At 43.4% G+C, this 18127-nt stretch overlaps 1 protein-coding gene across 1 annotated transcript; it reads left to right on the forward strand.

The window, feature by feature from the left end:
- The first annotated feature begins 1269 nt into the window (after positions 1–1269).
- Positions 1270–12471, forward strand: LOC139408727 (zinc-binding protein A33-like). The gene is made up of 6 exons (XM_071152971.1): positions 1270–2067; positions 2572–2667; positions 2749–2982; positions 3462–3484; positions 3594–3709; positions 11424–12471. The coding sequence occupies exons 1-6, from the start codon at positions 1435–1437 to the stop codon at positions 11966–11968; spliced, it is 1647 nt and encodes a 548-aa protein (XP_071009072.1). The 5' UTR covers positions 1270–1434; the 3' UTR covers positions 11969–12471.
- Positions 12472–18127: the final 5656 nt, after the last annotated feature.

The raw sequence follows: 18127 nt of genomic DNA on the forward strand, positions 1-18127 counted from the left end.
AGTGTTTCCTTTCAAGTGGTGTCAACAATATGCATATCTTTGCTTCAGGTCCTGAGCCACAGGCAGTTAGAGTTGGGCGTCATTTTAGACGAAAATTGAAAAAAGGGTTTGATGCCTAATTAACAAGTAGTAGGCTAATTATTATTGATGTTTGGAACACCAATAGCAGAGTAAATATGTACCCTGTCAAGTGTCTTAGAGAAATGGTTGCATGTTGTGTTCATAACCTGAGTCTAAGGTAGATACACCTTCAGAACAGAATGTATTAGAGCCATGAACAATTTTGGAAGCATGACTCATGCATGCTGTGTTTAAGGTAGTAGAAATAAAAAAGAGTGTATGCTCAAAGTATGAAATCAACCCATAGTGTTTGACAAGGTGTTTGTCTACAGTGGAGTGAACGTAAAGGCCCATTCCAGTCAAAAGTATGTTTTTTCCTGTGTTTTATATCATATTGTACAACAGCTGATGAAACTAACACTGAAAATTTGTGATTTTTTTTATCAGTGTTATTCCTGATTGTATTTTCAACAAACAACTATCTACACAGGACCTTCTAATCTGCAGGTTTGCAAGGGCAGGAGTTTCCGGCTTTCCATCGTGACATCACCAAATGTCCAAATGTAAATTGATTAAGAGTTTCAGATCTCTGTCTATAACAGCTAGTTTTCTGTTTCCCCTCCCCACCCAGACCACTCCCAACAAACAGTCCTAGCTAAATTCTCGCTTGAGAAATAAGTTACTTACAGTATAAACGGCTGCATTGGGCCTTTAATAGAAAGTAGCTGGCGCAGACTGAAACTGTACTGGTACTATAAATTAACATAATTGCTTGAACTAGACTAATAATGTCATACACTTCTATTGGAAACGTACATTACGGAAACCTGTTTGCTAGAGGGCAATCCAGACTTAAAACTTCTTAATATTTCTCCTGGAACAGTGATGGCTGTTTTCTCTACAATCTCATTGTGCAGGAGTTGGCTGTAGCTGCATTCTCCAGGAAGTTACCCAGCCCTGTTTTCTTGCCATTGTCCGAGCCCTGTCAATAACCATTTGCAGTAATTGGTGTATTGATAGTTTCTTTTTCAACCATTTTGTTTTTCCAGCCAGCTAAAGAGAAAATAGGGCACATCTGTTTTGACTCACAATTTGCACAATGTAGGCCTAAACACACACACAACTCCAGACACACACCCACACCACCCTAACTTCTGACGTCAGAGGGGGAGTTTAGAAGGGGGCACAAAAATCACCCCTGCCTTTTTGGGATGGAACAAGAGACAGAGGCCGCCTCCTCACCAGCCCCTTCCTTTCCCACAGTAAACAGGAAGACTGAGAGAGACCAGAGAGAGGAGCCAAACACTCAGTAGAAGGAGGATGTCTAAATAGCTGCAAATCCAGCATAAACAAAAGAGAAGTCTGACAAAAGGAATGAACATAAGGAGTAAGAATCACAGAGAGGTGGAGAAACTCCAGTTAACGTCTCAATACACCGTTGAGGTGGAGAAATCCGCTAAGAAAAGTTTTAAATATAGAGAGGGGGAGCTTTCAAAGCAAACGACAAAGGAAAAGCCTAGGCAGTCTACTATGGCTGGGCAAGTATCCAAGAGCTCAGCACAGCGACTCAGCCGAGACCTGACCTGTTCTATCTGCCTGGACCTCTTCAAGCAGCCTGTCTTTCTGCCCTGCGACCATACCTTCTGCCAGGCATGCATCGCTGGCTACTGGGGGGGCCCCAGAGGCCAGGTCCAGGGGGGGTCTGGATCCTGTCCACAGTGCAGGAAGGTATTCCCTGGCCAGAGCTACCGGCCCAACCGCATCGTGGCCAACATAGTGGAGAGCTACTGCCAGGGCCTGGAGGAGAGCGGGGGGCTGCCGGGGGACATGGGGGTACCAGAGAGGAGCTCTGGCCCTGCTCCTGCCCCACGCTGTGGCCGGCACCGAGAGGAGCTGAAGCTCTACTGTGAGGAGGACCAGGAGCTGGTGTGTCTGGTGTGTGGACTCTCTCAGGAGCACAGGAACCACACCATGGTGTGTGTCCAGGAGGCACAGCAGAGATACAGGGTAAATCCAAATTCAAATTGATTTCTGTTGCCTTTTTACACTGCTAAATTTCACAAAGAATGCTTGTAAAAGGCTTAGTACAGGGCAAAATATGTACAATAAGCCAAAGGGTCACAGATGCAGGGGAAATTGAGGACAGGAAAAATCCATTTTTGGGCCATGGATATAGTAGCAGTATAATGCATGGGAGGAATTTAAGCAAAACCTTTTTTGGGATCAAATATAGCATAGAAAAACTTGAAGTGACTTGGCATCAACAACTAAAATGTCAATGATTTGTCATACCACTTCAGGTGCCCCTTTATTTTTGTAAACCGCTCATTATCCTCCGCTGTTCGTCTGTTTTCAAGTTGCATCCGGCTCTTTTCCCATAACATTGTTTGTGCCAGCCTCACTCCCAGGGCAGATTACTGTATTTACCGTGGATGACCTCTGGTGAACTGTAGAGAACACAAGGCTGATGACTACTTACAGTAATGCTGCTGCTTTGTTCTGGCTATGCAGGCTTCTCTCAACAGCTCCATGGACTCTCTGAAAGGGGAACTGAACATGGCCCTGCAGTGTGAGAGAGAGACTGAGGAGGAGGTCAAGAAGCTCAAGGTAAGAAAAACTATAGTATCTCATACCTACACCTGATAACAATCTATATATTGCGCTTAAACCTTGATCTTCTCAAACTAGGAGCACACGGCGGACCTGAAGCAGCGTATCGAGGCCCAGTTCAGCGACCTGCACCAGTTCCTTTACCAGGAGGAGAAGCTGCTGCAGGTGAAGCTGAAGACAGTGGAGCGCATGGAGCTGATCAGACTGGACGAACATAAGGCCTTGCTCTGTGTGGAGGTCTGCCGTCTGCAGAGGGCCCTGAACGAGATCGAGGACAATCTGAGGGTGCAGGACCCCTTTACACTGCTGCGGGTGAGACAGGACACGGCTACTGTTTACCTACTGGAGTTATTCTTGAACGACTACACTGAACAATGTTTAGGTTAGATTTTGATTATTTGCATGTGCTGTTTGAACAAAAATATGGATGCGAGGACAAATGTGAGGACAAGCTTGCACACTTCTAGACATTTATATCTGCTATAATAATGTAGTAAGTATCTATTCTAGACATTCTACAGAAGGACCCCAGAGTGAGGGAGGAACACTTTAGGGTGGAACACAGGCAGAATGTGGGCCTATGACCTCACTCCTGGTCGATGGTGAGGATAAGGAGATTATAGGGACAGGCTCAGACCCAGGGACTTTCCCCCAACTACAGGGAGATCCCAGAGGGTGGGACAGCATTAGCTCAGACTCTGATGTCATATGGAACACTGCTTTTCCACTTGTTAACCACTGCCAAAGCTGATTATCACTCTCTCCCCTCTGTTTTTCCTGTCTCGTCCCAGAATATCAAGACCCTGCTCCAGAGGTGAGAGCATGGCGTGACGTGGGCCGTTTTAGCTTTCACCATGTTATTCCATAATGGGGGTTTCCTGTTTCTGATATGTATCTTCTAAAGCTTGTGTTGTCTTTGGCAGGCCTTCTCCGAAGTTTGAGAAGCCTACCCTCACGGCTCCCAGTCTGTGTGAGGGGCGGTTCGCAGGGCCCCTGCAGTACCGAGTGTGGAAATCACTGAAAGGAAGCATCTACCCAGGTACTGTAATTTAAATAACTCATCTTGAATAGAATGAATGTCAATTACAGCAAGCAGGAGTTGCAATTCAGGAGCTTTCAGCTACTATTCTTGCTCTGCAATGTAGGTGATTTGCAGTGTTGTAGTACGGTCTCCAGACTTGGTCTTGTCTCTGTGTCAGATACATTTGTACTAGGTCTTGACTCGGTCTCGGACAGCGAGGACTCACAATTTCTTCTTGAGACCAGTGGAGTAAAAAAAATCTAAATTATCCGCTTCCATTCAGTCAGCGCATAAAACCGTTTTTCCATACCAAATATATACAGTCCTTTTTTTGAAACAATATCTTAACAGCCCTTATATCTATTATAGACATGTTTGGAGCAGTGGCGAACCTATAGGCCTTCAGTGTGTGACAGGTTCATGATTCTGAAAGGACAGCAAGCATAATACCAGCGCACTCATGTAGGAGAGAACACTTTTGGTTAAACACAAAGGGCCAGTGGTGTAATGGAGAATATGTGCCGTTTTTTTTCAGTTGGCATTGCTTATACTCACTTTTTAAACCCTACTGATGCATATCAAAGTAGTGTAGTGGAGGTATACGACTTATCAATTATGTAGTATAATAGAGAAATCATGCACAAAAAAGCCCACACAATCGCAAGGCACATGAAATATATTCACATGCTTGCAGCACACACAGCCCAGTTTCAGAGGAATATCATCTGCAGGCAGCAAGAGTGTAGCAGCTGTCATCTGGTTTTGGAATGGAGCAGCTCACAGAAGAATGACATCGGTACCCTGTAGGGTAGGAGAGACATTTCAACTCATGATATCTACCAGTAAATGCTTAACTAAAGTATCAATGAGTATGCAAATCAGGTATTGAAAATGTTTAGTCCGAAGTGTTGGTTAGTAGGCTATTTGTGATGCGCAATTGTCATCATGCACTATTTGCATCAGGGGTGTAGACATGGCTAAGCCTGGGTGGACAGAGGCCACCCACTGGTGAGGCTGACCCTGACAGATTGATGTGGTCAGAGCCGGGTGGCCCTATAGGCTCACAACGCAAGTTGCGTAGGGCCCTGCAAATTACGCAAGGGCCCCGCCTCCCCCTCGTGTCTAAGCAGGTGTCAATGTTTACAACTTGTATGAGAGGATGAAGCGGAACTATCCTTCTGGTCACGAAATCAGGTAAACTTGTGTTCTCTCCTCTCCAAGTTTGATGCCAGCAAATAACAGTAACGTTAAGTTGATGTGCTAGCTCGCAGTGTATCTCTCTCTAGTCTGTCTGTCTTGCTAACCTAGCTGTGCAGTGCATCCCTCTCTAGTCTGTCTGTCTTGCTAACCTAGCTGGGCAGTGCATCTCTCTCTAGTCTGTCTGTCTTGCTAACCTAGCTGGGCAGTGCATCTCTCTCTAGTCTGTCTGTCTTGCTAACCTAGCTGGGCAGTGCATTTCATGGTCTGTTTGTGTCTTGCTTGCTTGCCAGCCACTTCCAGGGCTGTGTTCTGTGACTTTGTGCCTGACAAAAGTGTGACTGAAATAAAACAATTTATTACGTTTGATAAAAGCAAACGGTGTTTATAAACTGCAGCTCAGAAAAGATAACTAACACAGACCCCAGTACTGGAATCTTCAGCAAGTACTAACACAGACCCAATACAGCTGGCTTCAACAAGTACTAACACAGACCCAGGTGAAGGATAGGCAGCCTCAGCCAGTACTAGTACAACCAGAGGTGTACAGCCAGCATCAGATACATTGGCAAACAAGGTGAACAAGCTCCTCCAATCCGCCTCAATGCAGTTGGATATCGCAGGGAATTTAATCTCAAATGCAAAGGCCTCCCTCACTACATACCGGGAAACTGGATTCTCTGAGGCCCAGAAAACATCCAAAAGCATTTGTGAAGAAATGAATGTGGAGGCTGTTCTGAAAGAGAAGAGACTGAGAAACAGCAAAAAGCATTTCAGCTATGAGGCTCGTGATGAACCAGTGACTGATGCAATGAAAAACCTTGAAGTCAACTGCTTCAACATTGTGGTCGACTCTGCTGTGACATCCATGGATGAAAGATTTGAAACACTCATCCAGGTGAAAACCAAATATGGAGTGCTGCTGAACTTCAGCACTGCCTCAGATGTCCAGTGAATATTTAAAGGCTCACTGCATGGAAGTTGAAAACACTAACCTTCAGAAATGACTGTGACATCAGTGGAATGGATCTGGCACACGAGATTTAGAATTGACCTGATCTGCCAACAGATAAAATGACTGCCTTTGAGCTACTTTCATTTCTCTGTGAGAAAAACCTGAAGGAATTCTATCCTAACCTTTGGACAGCCCTAAGAATTACAGTCATCTTACCAGTAACATCGGCAGAGAGGAGCTTTTCAAAATGAAAGCTCATCAAAAGCTACCTGAGGTCTTCCATGTCACAGGAACGTTTGAGTGGTCTGTCCATCATGAGCATAAATCATGATGTGGGGAAACACATGTCCTATGATGACATCATTGCTGATTTTGCCTCAAGAAAAGGCAGAAGAGGAATATTTTGATGGTAAGATTTTAATTCAAACATTCAAATGTTTACACACTTAGTAACATTTAAGATTGTATGGCAGAAGTGCATTTGTGTAAATGACTGCTTAACTATGTGACATGCTTTCTCAATTTCTTCCAGACAGTCCAGATAGACTGGTGCCCAGACAGACTGGTGCCCAGATAGACTGGTGCCCAGACAGACTGGTGCCCAGATAGACTGGTGCCCAGACAGACTGGTGCCCAGACAGACTGGTGCCCAGATAGACTGGTGCTCAGACAGACTGGTGCCCAGATAGACTGGTGTCCATGCTGATGCTGAAAATGCCCGGCTGTAGAGGGAACCAAAGCTAATCACACAGCTGTATAGGTTTTATTGTACTATTTTGAGACATATAGCTGCAGCCATAGCCTATAGGCTTATGTTTACATTGTATAGACAAAGCTAATTGTATAATATTGTGAGGACTGGACTCATTACCAGGCAGCAGAGCCAAAGCTCAATGTTAAATTTGATTATTTTTTAAATTTTATATTTTCTATAATTTCTTATTTATGTTAATGTTAATATTCACTTATCTTAAGATTCTATAGAAAATATTATATTCAATAAACATTGTTTGTTTATACCTCATCCTGTTCTGTATAAGTCTACTTATTCTTAGGCTGACTGATGGAGCAAACATTTTTAAAGGAGGGAGGATTGTAGTGGGAACACTGGCGTGTTAGGTGTGACTGTGGCAATGGCAAATGGTTTACATGGGTCGCGGGTCAGGTAGCAGGACCCCTTGGCAGAATGTTGCTTAGGGCCCCAGGGAGGTCAGGACCAGCTCTGGATGTAGTTTCATTTCTGTGGACTTTTGTCATTTCTCAAATTTTTCTGTGATTTTGAGTGTAAAAATCAGACAAATCTATTTGAAAACTCATAAAAAAACAAAGGAAAACAGGATTTTTCAAACAGGGTGCCTTTCCTTCTCTGGGCGGGCAATTTAGGAACTTTTTGGCAAAATTAGAGTATACCCACTTCTCAAGGCACAACTACACCACTGCATAGGGCCGATGGAAAGACAGCAGTCACACACAGAATGCTATTAAAACACTCAGTTCCAATTTAAACTTTAAGTCACCGGTTACTTGGTGTGTTAAAAATGCGATGGAAGTAATAGTTGAACATTTCGATTGGGAAATGCTTGATGGTTGTGTTTTTGTATTATTATGATTGGGACCTGCTGGCTTACTGTGTCCTAGTTTATGGACTGCTTATCCTTTAACTACTTTGGAGATATGAAATCAATCATAATATCTGTCAAAAAAATATATATAAAAAAATAGGTTATATTTGATCATAACAATCATATGACAATCATAATATCTGTCAAAAAAAAAATATATAAAAAATAGGTTATATTTGACTCAACATTCCATGATGTACATTAAGGCATTGTTGGCAGAATAGACGGATGCAGTTAAAAGAATGATTAATATAACACCAATACATTTCTTGATAGTCCAAAAAATATTACTATCAGGTTGTAAATCACAGCTGGCCTGGTACATTGTTTGCTGCCTGCATTCTGGATGCACTGTTTCAGTGTAAATGACTCAATATTCTGGACAAAAACGGACAAATGTAACTAAGGCTGGGAATGTCAATACTATCAATCAAACTAGCAAGGGCAATGATCACAAGTCAGTCATAAGTGGGTGAGTGACTGACTTTTTCCCCTCATATCGTTTTTCAGTGGTTATACAGTGCATTCGGAAAGGATTCAGGCTCCTTGACTTTTCCCACATTTGTTACGTTACAGCGTTATTCTAAAATTGATTAAATAAAAACGGCAATCTACACACAACACGCCATAATGACAAAGCACATTTTTTGTTGTTGACATTTTTGCTAATTTATTAAAAATAAAAAGAGAAATATCTTATTCACATAAGTATTCAGACCCTTTGCTATTGGACTCTAAATTGAGCTCAGGTGCATCCTGTTTCCATTGATCATCCTTGAGATGTTTCTGCAGTATTGAAGGTCCCCAAGAACACAGTGGCCTCCATCATTCTAAAATGGAAGAAGTTTGCAACCACCAAGACTCTTTCTAGAGCTGGCCACCCAGCCAAATTGAGCAATCGGAGGAGAAGGGCTTTGGTCAGGGAGGTGAGCAAGAATCTGATGGTCACTCTAACAGAGCTCCAGAGTTCCTCTGTAGAGATGGGAGAACTTTCTAGAAGGGCAACCATCTCTGCAGCACTCCACCAATCAGGCCTTTATGGTAGAGTGGCCAGACGGAAGCCACTCCTCAGTAAAAGGCACATGACAGCCCGCTTGGAGTTTGTCAAAAGGCACCTAAAGACTCTCAGACCATTAGAATCAAGATTATCTGGTCTGATGAAACCAAGATTGAACTCTTTGGCCTGAAGGCCAAGCGTCACGTCTGGAGTAAACCATATTGATATTTCATTTTTTTTTAAAATACATTTGTAAACATGTCTGAAACCTGTTTTGTGTGTAGATGGATGAAGGAAAACATATATTTAATCAATTTTAGAATAAGGCTGTAACATAACAAAATGTGGAAAAGGTCAAGGGGTCTGAATACTTTCCGTATGCACCGTACACAGCTAGAGATGCAGGTGACATTTTGTTAGCTAGCAAGAACTTGAGCGACTGTTATAAAATGAACATATCCCTTGCGTTCACAAATTCATTCTGACTATCTATTCTGATTCCAGAGCACTCTCGTCTGTGTGCCAGAGTGCAAAACAACTGATGAATTTACAAACGCGCAACACCTGCTGAATAAACATAGGCAAAACAAGTAATATTTAGTGAAGAATGCTCTAGATAACATGTAAACAGCCTAACCAGCTCTGCTACGGTGAGTAAAATGGTCAGAGTGAGATACATTTATGTCTGGAAGTAGTTAGCTAGGAAGCTAGCCAACAAGCATGAATTGGCAGGCATGCTGCAGAAGGACGAGGAGGCTAGAAATTCCCCATTGTTTATGAGTGCAATTTTGACAGCCAACTTGCTGAAAAAGTATGAGAGGGTTTACAGTATCTAGTGTACCTTCCTTACATTTTAGCTAATTTTGCTCTGGCTAGCAATAGTTGTTGATCTTGTTGTTGTTGTTGTTCATGCACATAACTGAGGGAGAGAGAGCCTACATTTTCATGGTTGTTTGATCAACAGTTCCCAAATCCAGAAACCCATTCGGGTATATTTTGTGGCTTTTTGCGAATGCGTTCTAATGATCTAAAGTCGGGCTGTTGCAACTGCCTGTAAACGCACAGTCCAGTTCAACGTGAATGATGGCGGCCGGTGTGGCAAATGGCTTGTTTGTATAAAGGTCAACCTTAGCTCTGATCGGCTATGTCGCACCGGTCTGTGTAGACTCTGTATGGACAAAACAGATGTTTTTATATACTGCAGTGTCTATGCTTTTTAAAAATGTTAGTACCTTCATTTAACTTGGCAAGCCAGTTAAGAAGAAATTCTTATTTGCAATGGCGACCTACCCCAGCCAAACCCGGACGACGCTGGGCCAATTGTGTGCCGTCCCTATGGGACTCCCAATCACAGCCAGATGTGATGCAGCCTGGATTGTCTTAGACCACTGTGCCACTCGGGAACCCAAATTACCCAAACGCACGTATACTTTCCCGCTCTATATTTTCCCAAACATTCTAAGAATTGATGAAAACATGAACATATCTAAGTGGTCGCTTGTCAGAATGTTTATTTTTAATTCTTCCTGGGGGTGTATATGAACAGATTTTAATAAGATTTCATGTTTCTAAAATGCTGTCTGTTCCACTTTAAGTACAACAATGTTTCACACACATAAATGATTTTCAAAGAGGTGGCTAACAACAGTTCCACTCACAAGATGATGATCATTTAAAACTGAACTTCTTGTTAAAAGTTATTTTTGAAAAGGGAGGAGCTAACGAATGATCAACAACATCCTCTTTGATAACACCTGCTGCAACCGCTGCAAACTAGCCGACAGCAAAACCTAGTCAGCTAGACTGTGGGGAAACCACTGCTCGCTGTTGCGCAGTGACCTGTTGGACTTTAATGACTCCCGTGGCGGGCCGGGCGCAGTGCGCGCTAACCAAGGTTGCCGACACATTGGTGCGGCTGGCTTCCATGTTGGATGCGCGCTGTTAAGAAGCAGTGTGGCTGGTTGGGTTGTGTATTGGAGGACGCATGACTTTCAACCTTCGTCTCTCCCGAGCCCGTACGGGAGTTGTAGCAATGAGACAAGATAGTAGCTACTCCAACAATTGGATACCACGAAATTGGGGAGAAAAAGGGGTAAAAAAAATATTTTTTTTTAAAATTAAAAAATAAAATAAAAATAGTGATTGGTTTATTCCACTGTCACTCCAAAATGTTGCCCTAATACAGTTAAATGGCAGATGCCTTTATCTAGCTTCTGATGTCCTAGCCAACGGCTGACTTAGCTATCTAGATTTATCTCCCCAGAGACGAGCAAAAACATCTGGAAGTCTCTTCAGTGTTAACTCTTTCCTTTACAAAAACTGAAGAGATTAAATCAGAACTGTCTTTGAAAATAATAATATCATTATTATTATTATTATAATCATTATTTTATAAATCCTTAAACCTTCTCTGAAGGCGTAGAAGGCCAATTGTTCCCCACTGTGTTTGGGTTAGTAATCATTGGTGGAGTGGCTCTATTTTCCCTCAGCATGCATTATTTACTATCCTGAATATCTAAAGAATCCATATGTTGTCCTGTAATATGAACACAGAAATACTGGACATTTTCAACTCTTATTGTTGTGGTGATATGACAAAATTACAATCATGGTCTTTAATTGGACTCGCATTTTGCTAGTCTCGGTCTTGACTCCGTCTCGGACCCCTTCTCCCCCTCCCGGTCTCGGTCTTGACTCGGTCTCACCCTCCCCCCTCTGGTCTTGGTCTTGACTCGGACTCGATTTGCTCCGATCTTGTGCTTGAATCGGTCTCGCTTTAGCTGGTCTCCAACACAACACTGGTGATTTTCACAGAATTCACTACTTTACTACACAGAATTTACCATTTAATTGTTGTTTACTTATTTTAGACAGAAGGTTAAACTGTTTCATTGAGAATGACACTGCTGTACCACTTTTATCTGTATTATGGAATATTATACTTGGTTTCCTTGCTCTCAGTTCCAGCTGCCATCACCTTAAACTCAAGCACGGCCAACCCGTGGCTCAGCCTGACCTCATCCCTCACCTGTGTCCGCTACCAGACCTTCAACCACTCTGTCCAGGACAACCCTCACCGCTTCAACGCTGCCCTGTCTCTACTGGGCAGTCAGGGCTTCACCCATGGCCGCCACTACTGGGAGATAGAGGTCTACAGCAGCACTGTGTGGACCGTGGGGGTAGCAAGAGAGTCTGTATCCAGGAAGGGGGTCATCAAAGCCCTGCCAGCCAATGGCTTCTGGACCCTGTCCTTATCCTATGGAATACAGTACATGGCCTGTACATCGCCCCCTACTGTCCTGTCACTTGAGGAGCCTCTGGCTAGGATAGGGGTGTATCTGGATTATAAGAGGGGTCTGGTGTCTTTCTACAATGCAGAGAGCATGACTCATCTCTATACCTTCCGTGAAACCTTCACAGAGACGTTGTACCCCTACTTCAATCTGGGATTCCTGGATAAAGTGCATGAGAACGAGCCCCTCAAAGTTTTCCTTCCCAAAATCTGACAGCCGCGGCACGCATCTACACATCGCAAAGCCTGAGGCGAGCCTTATACTGGTGCTAAACCTCACTCAGAGTATAACCGTCAGATAATATGCAACATAAAAAAACGGACACAAAATACTACCATATTGTTTTGAGATGTTAACGAGTAAGTAGGCCAACTGTTCAACTTCAGAAATGTCTCAATATCTTACTGAAGTCATCTTGATGGGGGTCAGTGAACTTCAGCATCAAGGTTTGTTTAAAGTTTTTGTCAACATTATTATTAATCCACAATAACCTTTTGCAATATTACAGCGTTAATTTGTACGGGCCTGGTGTTAACTGAATGATGAATACAAAATTGCCTTATTGTCTACAATGTACGTTCAGTATTTTGAGACAAAGGTGCGCCAATTATTTGGACAAGTAATTTTCAATGCATGATTATACTTTTCATGTAAATGTTGGATATCGTCAGTACACTGCAAGATATTGTTCAAAATAAACACTAACTTGTTTTGTGTCTCAGTGTTAAAATATAACCATTTGTTGATATGAACAGCAAAAAACAGCAACAAGCATGAACACACTTCTGTTTGTGAATATCAGAGCACAGGAAAGAAAAAACTCATTAAGATGTCATTTGAATAGTTTTCTGTGTGATTGTGTCCTTTTCTTACTGAGCTGAGTAATGGTCAAAGTTATTGGAGTAAAATTTAAGATCCTTTGAGATCCTCTGTACAATCTCCACAAGAGTACATTTCATACGCTTTTTCTTCCCTCCCATTCCCTTTGCCTTTACCTAATAAAAAAAAACAGTATTATTCAAAAGTTATTTTCGGAAGGTAACTGCACTCAACGTAATGGCATAGGCCTAAGCTATTATCAGTGGAGCGAGAGAGAGAGAGAGAGAGCGAGCAGTTCAAACAAGCACATGGAAATGTTGTATACCATTAGTAGCACTTTAAGGAAAGTATTGTCATTCCAACATGCAGACTGACACAAAAACATAAATCAGTAATTGTTTCATGGATTTAATGGATTAATAAAGATAGAGCGTGGGACAGGGAGAGAGAGAGAGAGAGAGAGAGAGAGAGAGAGAGAAAGAGAAGAACACTGGGTTAAAAACTGAACAGTGAAACAAACATTAGGAACAGTTATGGGACAGAATGGGACTTATGAATATGTTGGTCCTTCTGTGAAGTACAGTGCCTTGCGAAAGTATTCGGCCCCCTTGAACTTTGCGACCTTTTGCCACATTTCAGGCTTCAAACATAAAGATATAAAACTGTATTTGTTTGTGAAGAATCAACAACAAGTGGGACACAATCATGAAGTGGAACGACATTTATTGGATATTTCAAACTTTTTTAACAAATCAAAAACTGAAAAATTGGGCGTGCAAAATTATTCAGCCCCTTTACTTTCAGTGCAGCAAACTCTCTCCAGAATTTCAGTGAGGATCTCTGAATGATCCAATGTTGACCTAAATGACTAATGATGATAAATACAATCCACCTGTGTGTAATCAAGTCTCCGTATAAATGCACCTGCACTGTGATAGTCTCAGAGGTCCGTTAAAAGCGCAGAGAGCATCATGAAGAACAAGGAACACACCAGGCAGGTCCGAGATACCAGGGGACCAGGGGAGGAAAGACCTTGGACCATTGTTACTCTAACTTCCGCGACGCATATAAGGCCCTGCCCCGCCCCCCTTTCGGAAAAGCTGACCACGACTCCATTTTGTTGATCCCTGCCTACAGACAGAAACTAAAACAAGAGGCTCCCACGCTGAGGTCTGTCCAACGCTGGTCCGACCAAGCTGACTCCACACTCCAAGACTGCTTCCATCACGTGGACTGGGAGATGTTTCGTATTGCGTCAGATAACAACATTGACGAATACGCTGATTCGGTGTGCGAGTTCATTAGAACGTGCGTTGAAGATGTCGTTCCCATAGCAACGATTAAAACATTCCCTAACCAGAAACCGTGGATTGATGGCAGCATTCGTGTGAAACTGAAAGCGCGAACCACTGCTTTTAATCAGGGCAAGGTGTCTGGTAACATGACCGAATACAAACAGTGCAGCTATTCCCTCCGCAAGGCTATCAAACAAGCTAAGCGCCAGTACAGAGACAAAGTAGAATCTCAATTCAACGGCTCAGACACAAGAGGCATGTGGCAGGGTCTACAGTCAATCACGGACTACAGGAAGAAACCCAGCCCAGTCACGGACCAGGATGTCTTGCTCCCAGGCAGACTAAATAACTTTTTTGCCCGCTTTGAGGACAATACAGTGCCACTGACACGGCCTGCAACGAAAACATGCGGTCTCTCCTTCACTGCAGCCGAGGTGAGTAAGACATTTAAACGTGTTAACCCTCGCAAGGCTGCAGGCCCAGATGGCATCCCCAGCCGCGCCCTCAGAGCATGCGCAGACCAGCTGGCCGGTGTGTTTACGGACATATTCAATCAATCCCTATACCAGTCTGCTGTTCCCACATGCTTCAAGAGGGCCACCATTGTTCCTGTTCCCAAGAAAGCTAAGGTAACTGAGCTAAATGACTACCGCCCCGTAGCACTCACATCCGTCATCATGAAGTGCTTTGAGAGACTAGTCAAGGACCATATCACCTCCACCCTACCTGACACCCTAGACCCACTCCAATTTGCTTACCGCCCAAATAGGTCCACAGACGATGCAATCTCAACCACACTGCACACTGCCCTAACCCATCTGGACAAGAGGAATACCTATGTGAGAATGCTGTTCATCGACTACAGCTCGGCATTCAACACCATAGTACCCTCCAAGCTCGTCATCAAGCTCGAGACCCTGGGTCTCGACCCCGCCCTGTGCAACTGGGTACTGGACTTCCTGACGGGCCGCCCCCAGGTGGTGAGGGTAGGCAACAACATCTCCTCCCCGCTGATCCTCAACACTGGGGCCCCACAAGGTTGCGTTCTGAGCCCTCTCCTGTACTCCCTGTTCACCCACGACTGCGTGGCCACGCACGCCTCCAACTCAATCATCAAGTTTGCGGACGACACAACAGTGGTAGGCTTGATTACCAACAACGATGAGACGGCCTACAGGGAGGAGGTGAGGGCCCTCGGAGTGTGGTGTCAGGAAAACAACCTCACACTCAACGTCAACAAAACTAAGGAGATGATTGTGGACTTCAGGAAACAGCAGAGGGAACACCCCCCTATCCACATCGATGGAACAGTAGTGGAGAGGGTAGCAAGTTTTAAGTTCCTCGGCATACACATCACAGACAAACTGAATTGGTCCACTCACACAGACAGCATCGTGAAGAAGGCGCAGCAGCGCCTCTTCAACCTCAGGAGGCTGAAGAAATTCGGCTTGTCACCAAAAGCACTCACAAACTTCTACAGATGCACAATCGAGAGCATCCTGGCGGGCTGTATCACCGCCTGGTATGGCAACTGCACCGCCCTCAACCGTAAGGCTCTCCAGAGGGTAGTGAGGTCTGCACAACGCATCACCGGGGGCAAACTACCTGCCCTCCAGGACACCTACACCACCCGATGTCACAGGAAGGCCATAAAGATCATCAAGGACATCAACCACCCGAGCCACTGCCTGTTCACCCCGCTATCATCCAGAAGGCGAGGTCAGTACAGGTGCATCAAAGCTGGGACCGAGAGACTGAAAAACAGCTTCTATCTCAAGGCCATCAGACTGTTAAACAGCCACCACTAACACTGAGTGGCTGCTGCCAACACACTGACACTGACTCAACTCCAGCCACTTTAATAATGGGAATTGATGGGAAATGATGTAAATATATCACTAGCCACTTTAAACAATGCTACCTTATATAAATGTTACTTACCCTACATTATTCATCTCATACGCATACGTATATACTGTACTCTATATCATCGACGGTATCCTTATGTAATACATGTATCACTAGCCACTTTATACTATACTATGCCACTTTGTTTACATACTCATCTCATTTGTACATACTGTACCCGATACCATCTACTGTATCTTGCCTATGCTGCTCTGTACCATCACTCATTCATATATCCTTATGTACATATTCTTTATCCCCTTACACTGTGTACAAGACAGTAGTTTGGAATTGTTAGTTAGATTACTTGTTATTACTGCATTGTCGGAACTAGAAGCACAAGCATTTCGCTACACTCGCATTAACATCTGCTAACCATGTGTATGTGACAAATAAAATTTGATTTGATTTGATTTGATTTGAGATACTGTTGTGAAGAAGTTTAAAGCCGGATTTGCATACAAAAAGATTTCCCAAGCTTTAAACATCCCAAGGAGCACTGTGCAAGCGATAATATTGAAATGGAAGGAGTATCAGACCACTGCAAATCTACCAAGACCTGGCCGTCCCTCTAAACTTTCAGCTCATACAAGGAGAAGACTGATCAGAGATGCAGCCAAGAGGCCCATAATCACTCTGGATGAACTGCAGAGATCTACAGCTGAGGTGGGAGACTCTGTCCATAGGACAACAATCAGTCGTATATTGCACAAATCTGGCCTTTATGGAAGAGTGGCAAGAAGAAAGCCATTTCTTAAAGATATCCAGAAAAAGTGTTGTTTAAAGTTTGCCACAAGGACCCTGGAAGACACACCAAACATGTGGAAGAAGGTGCTCTGGTCAGATGAAACCAAAATTGAACTTTTTGGCAACAATGCAAAACGTTATGTTTGGCATAAAAGCAACACAGCTGAACACACCATCCCCACTGTCAAACATGGTGGTGGCAGCATCATGGTTTGGGCCTGCTTTTCTTCAGCAGGGACAGGGAAGATGGTTAAAATTGATGGGAAGATGGATGGAGCCAAATACAGGACCATTCTGGAAGAAAACCTGATGGAGTCTGCAAAAGACCTGAGACTGGGACGGAGATTTGTCTTCCAACAAGACAATGATCCAAAACATAAAGCAAAATCTACAATGGAATGGTTCAAAAATAAACATATCCAGGTGTTAGAATGGCCAAGTCCAGACCTGAATCCAATCGAGAATCTGTGGAAAGAACTGAAAACTGCTGTTCACAAATGCTCTCCATCCAACCTCACTGAGCTCGAGCTGTTTTGCAAGGAGGAATGGGAAAAAATTTCAGTCTCTCGATGTGCAAAACTGATAGAGACATACCCCAAGCGACTTACAGCTGTAATCGCAGCAAAAGGTGGCGCTACAAAGTATTAACTTAAGGGGGCTGAATAATTTTGCACGCCCAATTTTTCAGTTTTTGATTTGTTAAAAAAGTTTGAAATATCCAATAAATGTCGTTCCACTTCATGATTGTGTCCCACTTGTTGTTGATTCTTCACAAAAAAATACATTTTTATATCTTTATGTTTGAAGCCTGAAATGTGGCAAAAGGTCGCAAAGTTCAAGGGGGCCGAATACTTTCGCAAGGCACTGTATATATTTGGGCCAAATCATCGAAACAAATGGAAAAGAACAGACCACCACCTTACACTATGTTTATTAACTTAGCCCTTGAAAAGAACAACAAATGTTTGTTCATCCCTGTTCTGCAGTGGAGGACCATACAAATTACAAATGTGTGCTCAAAACACATTTCCCTGGTTCTCTCTGTCTTTCCTCATCATTCACGTGCACCCGACATGATTTACAGTAGTTTCAGTGCCAAGAATTTAAGTCAAGAGTCAATTGTCATATTTAGGAATCAACCTTTTATCAAAGCCACACCAAGGCAAGGTTAGCTTCCCAAGAAGATCACGCTCAGCTGAGCTTCAAGTTAGGAGGTGGCCGGGGAACTGGGGATTAGTCCCTATAACATGTTACATTTTAGTCATTCAGCAGACACTCTTATCCAGAGAGACTTACAGTATTGAGCGGATCCATTTTTTTTTACCGATACTGGTCCCCTGTGGGAGTCGAACCCACAACCCTGGTGTTTAACATTGCCATGCTCTACCAACTGAGTCAGATATGTACACTGACCATTGTGTATCCTGTACAGTAATACCACCACCCCACTGTTCCTTACAGGCCTGTGGGATCTTTTTAGTTGAGAAAATGAAAATCTTTGGGGGGAATTAAATTAAAGTCTCCCCCACATATCCACCCTGTCATCCACCCTCCCTAATCTAAATGATACAAACTTGAAAACACTGTCTATTGCTGCATGACT

The sequence above is a fragment of the Oncorhynchus clarkii genome, chromosome 5, assembly GCF_045791955.1.
Source record: "Oncorhynchus clarkii lewisi isolate Uvic-CL-2024 chromosome 5, UVic_Ocla_1.0, whole genome shotgun sequence".
Classification (NCBI taxonomy): domain Eukaryota; kingdom Metazoa; phylum Chordata; class Actinopteri; order Salmoniformes; family Salmonidae; genus Oncorhynchus; species Oncorhynchus clarkii.

What these genes read in the sequence shown, in the direction of transcription:
- LOC139408727 (XM_071152971.1), top strand. Translation starts at nt 1,435, where the DNA reads ATGAACATAAGGAGTAAGAATCACAGAGAGGTGGAGAAACTCCAGTTA. An exon ending in ATCAAGACCCTGCTCCAGAG is followed by an intron (nt 3,485 to 3,593) that starts GTGAGAGCATGG and finishes TGTCTTTGGCAG; the next exon opens with GCCTTCTCCGAAGTTTGAGA. An exon ending in GAAAGGAAGCATCTACCCAG is followed by an intron (nt 3,710 to 11,423) that starts GTACTGTAATTT and finishes CCTTGCTCTCAG; the next exon opens with TTCCAGCTGCCATCACCTTA.